The 5473-nt window shown below is 53.2% G+C and overlaps 1 protein-coding gene across 1 annotated transcript; it reads left to right on the top strand.

Annotated features, from left to right (window-relative positions):
• Positions 1-595: 595 nt before the first annotated feature.
• Positions 596-4450, top strand: ADRB1 (adrenoceptor beta 1). Its single transcript, XM_079137510.1, has 2 exons — positions 596-926; positions 1399-4450. The coding sequence occupies exon 2, from the start codon at positions 1621-1623 to the stop codon at positions 3034-3036; it is 1416 nt and encodes a 471-aa protein (XP_078993636.1). The 5' UTR covers positions 596-926; positions 1399-1620; the 3' UTR covers positions 3037-4450.
• Positions 4451-5473: the final 1023 nt, after the last annotated feature.

Genomic DNA, 5473 nt, shown 5'->3' with positions numbered 1-5473 from the left:
CTAAGGCTATCCAGTCTGCTCTCCTAGAACCCCCCTAAAGCTAGGCTAACCACTCACTAGTTCAGACCCATTCATTGGCCAACTTAAAAAATCACTGATATAACTTTAAATGGTTTCTGATTTAATCCCCTGAGTATTTATATATTTTCTTCTCTCATCCCTCCAAATCTAATCCCAGAGTAGAATCTGGGAACTTGGGCAAAGGAGAAAACAACCACGCAGATCAAGAAATCTGAAATCTGAGTTCATTACGTCAACCAAAAGTTATAGTACCTTTTTGTTTATATTGACCTAGCTCAAATTATAAAATCATATGAATAATAAGACCCAAAATGCAGGTGTTATTACCCACGTATAAAGTTTAAAAATATCATTAAAACCATTCTATGTGCCCTGCCCGGGAGGTTTCCTCTAGACGTCAACATTTGTTTCCCTCAACTTCTCCCTTTAAGCTGACAATATACGATTGCATCATACATATTCATTAGCTGGAGCTAGGGAGTGTGTGTGTTTCCAACTGGTCCTCAGTGTTAGCTGTTACATGCGCAAACCTTCGCTTGCTTTCTACATCCACTGCGCTTGCGGTGCAATACAGCTCCCAGCAAGAACAGCGCCCAAAGAGCGTCCCTGACAGATACGCGGTTTGCTCCAGCAAACCAGCTCTACTGGGAGTTTCCTCTAACCACTAACTCCCACCTCGGATTCCCCAAGCTGTCAGGACTCAGGCTGGCTGGGTGCCCTCTTGACCGGAAGAGGGTTTTACACACCCTTCTAGACCGCCTGATCTGAGAACCAGTGTCGCAGCCAAACTCCTCCAACCTCAGCGGACAGACTGTCCAAGGCGCTCTGGTGCTTCAAGAACACCGAGGTCCCCTCTTCACTGAAGGGAGCACGCTCTCAGAGCTGCAAGAAACCGGCCACTGGAGGTAGAAGACTGCGGGGGCGGCGGGGCACAGAGGGGAGCAGGAGCGAGCCCAGCGCGAGAGGCCAAAGGGTGCTGGAGGGAGTGGAATGGAGAAGCGAGTAGGGGGCCGCGGGAGGGGTTGGTGCGCGGGTGGGAGCAGAGCACAGTAGGGGGCGCAGGGAGCACGGCGCTGGAAGTACCCGGTGCGGGAAGGAGCGCGCCCGCAGCAACCGGCGGGTGCCGGGGAGGCGCCGGCTGCGCGATCTGCCCCGGACTCTCCAGAGCCGCTCAGTCGTGCGTGGGAGGGGGTGCGGGCAGCCGTGGGGGAGCCCAAAGTCGGGGGCGTGCCTTTGCAGGGATTGGCTGCAGGAGCCTGACGCGCGGCCTCGGGGGTTGGCTTGGGGGGGTGGGAGCGGGGGGGGGTGGGTGTTGGGTGCCGGAGCTGCGGGACCGGCGCGCTCAGAAACATGCTGAGGTCCCGGCGGTTCTTCCAGCAGCTGCAGCGGCTCCAACAGCGGCGGCGGCGGCGGCGGCGGCGACAGCGCTCGGCTCCGGCGGGGAAGGCGCCCGGCGCCCATGCCTCCGGCCCCGTGCCGCGGCTGCCCTGACCTGGCCGCGACCTCCTGCGCGGCGCCCCGCCGCCCGGGCTTCTGGGGTGTTCCCCAGCCACGGCCCAGCCCCGTCACACCCCCCGCCCCCGGCCTCCGCAGCTCGGCATGGGCGCGGGGGCGCTCGCCCTGGGCGCCTCCGAGCCCTGCAACCTGTCCTCAGCTGCGCCGCTCCCCGACGGCGCAGCCACGGCGGCGCGGCTGTTGGTGCCCGCATCGCCGCCGGCCTCCCTGCTGCCTCCGGCCAGCGAGGGCCCTGCGCCGCTCTCTCAGCAATGGACAGCGGGCATGGGCCTGCTGATGGCGCTCATCGTGCTACTCATCGTGGCAGGCAACGTGCTGGTGATCGTGGCTATCGCCAAGACGCCGCGGCTGCAAACGCTCACCAACCTCTTCATCATGTCCCTGGCCAGCGCGGACCTGGTTATGGGACTGCTCGTGGTGCCGTTCGGGGCCACCATCGTGGTGTGGGGACGTTGGGAGTATGGCTCCTTCTTCTGCGAGCTCTGGACCTCGGTGGACGTGCTGTGCGTGACGGCCAGCATCGAGACTCTGTGTGTCATCGCCCTGGACCGCTACCTCGCCATCACGTCGCCCTTCCGCTACCAGAGCCTGCTGACGCGCGCGCGGGCGCGGGCCCTCGTGTGCACCGTGTGGGCCATCTCGGCCTTGGTGTCCTTCCTGCCCATCCTCATGCACTGGTGGCGGGCCGAGGGCGACGAGGCGCGCCGCTGCTACAATGACCCCAAGTGCTGCGATTTCGTCACCAACCGGGCCTACGCCATAGCCTCATCTGTAGTCTCCTTTTATGTGCCCCTGTGCATTATGGCCTTCGTGTACCTGCGGGTGTTCCGCGAGGCCCAGAAGCAGGTAAAGAAGATCGACAGCTGCGAGCGCCGCTTCCTCGGCGGCCCAGCGCGGCCGCCCTCGCCCGGGCCCGCGCCCTCGTCTTCGCCGGCGCCGGGGTCCCCGCGTCCTGCCGCTGACTCCATGGTCAACGGGCGCGTCAGCAAGCGGCGGCCCTCGCGCCTCGTGGCCCTTCGCGAGCAGAAGGCGCTCAAGACGCTGGGCATCATCATGGGCGTGTTCACGCTCTGCTGGCTGCCCTTCTTCCTGGCCAACGTGGTGAAGGCCTTCCACCGCGACCTGGTGCCCGACCGCCTCTTCGTCTTCTTCAACTGGCTGGGCTACGCCAACTCGGCCTTCAACCCCATCATCTACTGCCGCAGCCCCGACTTCCGCAAGGCCTTCCAGCGCCTGCTGTGCTGCGCGCGCCGCGCGGGTCGCAGGCGCCACGCGGGCCAAGGCGCCCGACCGCGCGCCTCGGGCTGCCTGGCCGGCAACCGGCCACCGCCGTCGCCTGGGGCCCCCTCGGACGACGACGACGACGACGTCGGGACCACGCCGCCCGCGCGCTTGCTGGAGCCCTGGGCGGGCTGCAACGGCGGGGCGGCGACGGCGGACAGCGACTCGAGCCTGGACGAACCGTGCAGCCCGGGCTTCGCCTCGGAATCCAAGGTGTAGGGCTCGGGGCGCTGACGCCGGCGCGCGGATCCTCGCCGCCCCAGCCCGGCCGCGGACGCGGGATCTGCGCCCCGGTGGGGAGGAGAGCCTGCCATGAATGGCTTCCCAGGCGAAAGAGATCTGTTTACTCAAGACCGAAAGAAAGCAGGTGAACTCGAAGCCCACAAACCTCATCTGAACCATCCAAGGCAAACGGAAAGGCCACGGACCGCTGCACAAAAAGGAAAGTTTAGGAGGGGTGGGAGAGTGGCTGGCTGATTTTTCTTGGGTTCCTTTCTGTTTGTGTTTTGGCCTTCTTTTGTGTGTGTGTGATGCATCTTTAGATATTTTTTTCCAGGTGGGTTTTGACTCTTTCTGCGAGGACCCGAGTGGAAATTGGGTGGGTAGGGGAAAAGAGATAAAAGTCTATCAACCTGACTTCCATCCTGTTCCTGAGAAGGGGAGCCATCAGTGGCGGGAGGGGGGGTGACAGTTTGTCAGGACGTTTCCTTTTGCTTTTCAGAGAAATTGTATTTTAATTCCTGAGTAATGATTTCTTCTGTTCTCAAAGCAAAAAGAAAGGATGGATGCAAAAAAAATTCATTTTATGAAATGTTAAGCTATTCTTGGAACAAGCTTCACCTTGCTTTCCTTCTGTAGGGCAAACCCTTGTCCCCTGCGCGCCTCGGAGGTCCAGCTGAGGGTTTTCTACCTCACACTGTGCATATTGCACAGCAAGCTAGAAAGACTTGTTTATATTAAACAGCTTATTTATGTATCAATATTAGTTGGAAGGACCAGGCGCTGAGCCTCTCTCTCCGTGACATGTGACTCTGTCAATTGAAGACAGTACAGGAAAAAAAAAAAAAAAAGGAAACAGTTCAGATTACTTACTGCACATGTGGGTTAAAAAAAAAATGAAAAAGGAGTGGTTCAAAATGCCATTTTTGCACAGTGTTAGGAATTGTTCACAGATGTTACTTGCACAAAAAGAAATTAAATATTTTTAATGGGGTGGGGAGGGGGCAGATCTTAAAATCTAAAATAACATTCAAATTCAAATTCTGTTGTCTATTATATTATTGAGGCTAATGAATTATTGGAAAATGCCTTTTTATACTCTTTTATCATGGTACTGTAACTGTATCCATATTATAAATATAATTATCTTACGGATTTTTTATTATTTTTTTATGTCCAAGTGCCCACGTGAATCTGCTGGTAATATTTAGCACTTGTGTATAAATTCTATTTCCTCTGTGTTTTTCCAAGTATTTATACTCTGGTGCAACTAACTACTGTGTGAAGAATTGGTCCATGTGCAATAAATACCAATGAAGCACAATCAAGATTATGTACTGTGTGTCTGTACTGGGTCAGTGATAATGAAAAAGACAGTTTGTTTTGTTTTAAAATATAGACTGGATTTCTCATAGAGCTCTTTTAATAGCTTTTCATGACTCAATAACATAGCAAAATGCCTGTACCAAATAAGGTGTTCACCTACTGAGCACTGCAGATTTGCCCTCAGTCTTCACAGCCAGATTCAAGGTATTGCAGACTATTTGTAGGCGCTCCCAATATCCCATCTGCTGCACTTGACTTAAGAAGTGACATTTGTGATGGTGTGTTTTCTGCAAACAAAAACAAAACCCAGCGAATCCAGGTAATTTAGCTGCAGCTTCCACACAGAAATGCAGGAAAGAAGACTAACTCGCAGGAACTATCAGTTGCCTACTTGAAATTCGGTAAGTGACTTTCACAGCTTATTTTTGTTTTCCAGTCGAAAATCACAGCCTACGGATGATCAGTGTGCAGACTACTCCAGTGGCTGTACAGAATGAGAAAATATTTCCATGGTTAAGCAAAAATTTATAAAAGGCCTTCTGAAGTAAATATTATTTCTCTTGTGTAATTAAATAAGATCATTTCAGCAGAAGTTCTGGGAGGGCAGGTCAAGGTAAAAACAAATGTGAAATCATTTAACTTCCTAACCAATTTTCAACACCCAGTGAATGAGGTATTTTTCATAAAATTAGTTCCTAAGGAGTATAGTGAAATTCCATCCAGAGATTAATTCTTCATTCTCCAAAATAAGCTAATTTAATATGCTTATATTTTTAAGCAAGATCTTCATTTCATAAGTGGACAGTATAGAAACCAAAGTGAAGAGTATAGAGTTTTGGTTCAAGCTGTACTTTAAGACCAACAGACTTTTCTCATCTAGGGAAAGTCAGGACTGACATCCTTCACAATGACATATTCTAAAGCCCAGGATTTATTTTTTTATTTTATTTTTTCCAGTGCTAGGGTTTGAACCCAGAACCTCTCATGATTCCCAACCTGCAGACAGTCTTCTGAGAAAGTTTAATGATGCCAGTGTTTTAGAGCCCAGCAGTAGTTTGCATGAACAGCAGCAGCTTCAATGAAAGCAGCCCTCAAATTTAACCCATTTCTC

The sequence above is a fragment of the Sciurus vulgaris genome (assembly GCF_902686455.1).
Source record: "Sciurus vulgaris genome assembly, chromosome: 4".
NCBI classification, from domain to species: Eukaryota; Metazoa; Chordata; class Mammalia; order Rodentia; family Sciuridae; genus Sciurus; species Sciurus vulgaris.
The sequence above is the reverse complement of the archived record's forward strand: the minus strand, read 5'-3'. Positions and strand labels throughout refer to the sequence as shown.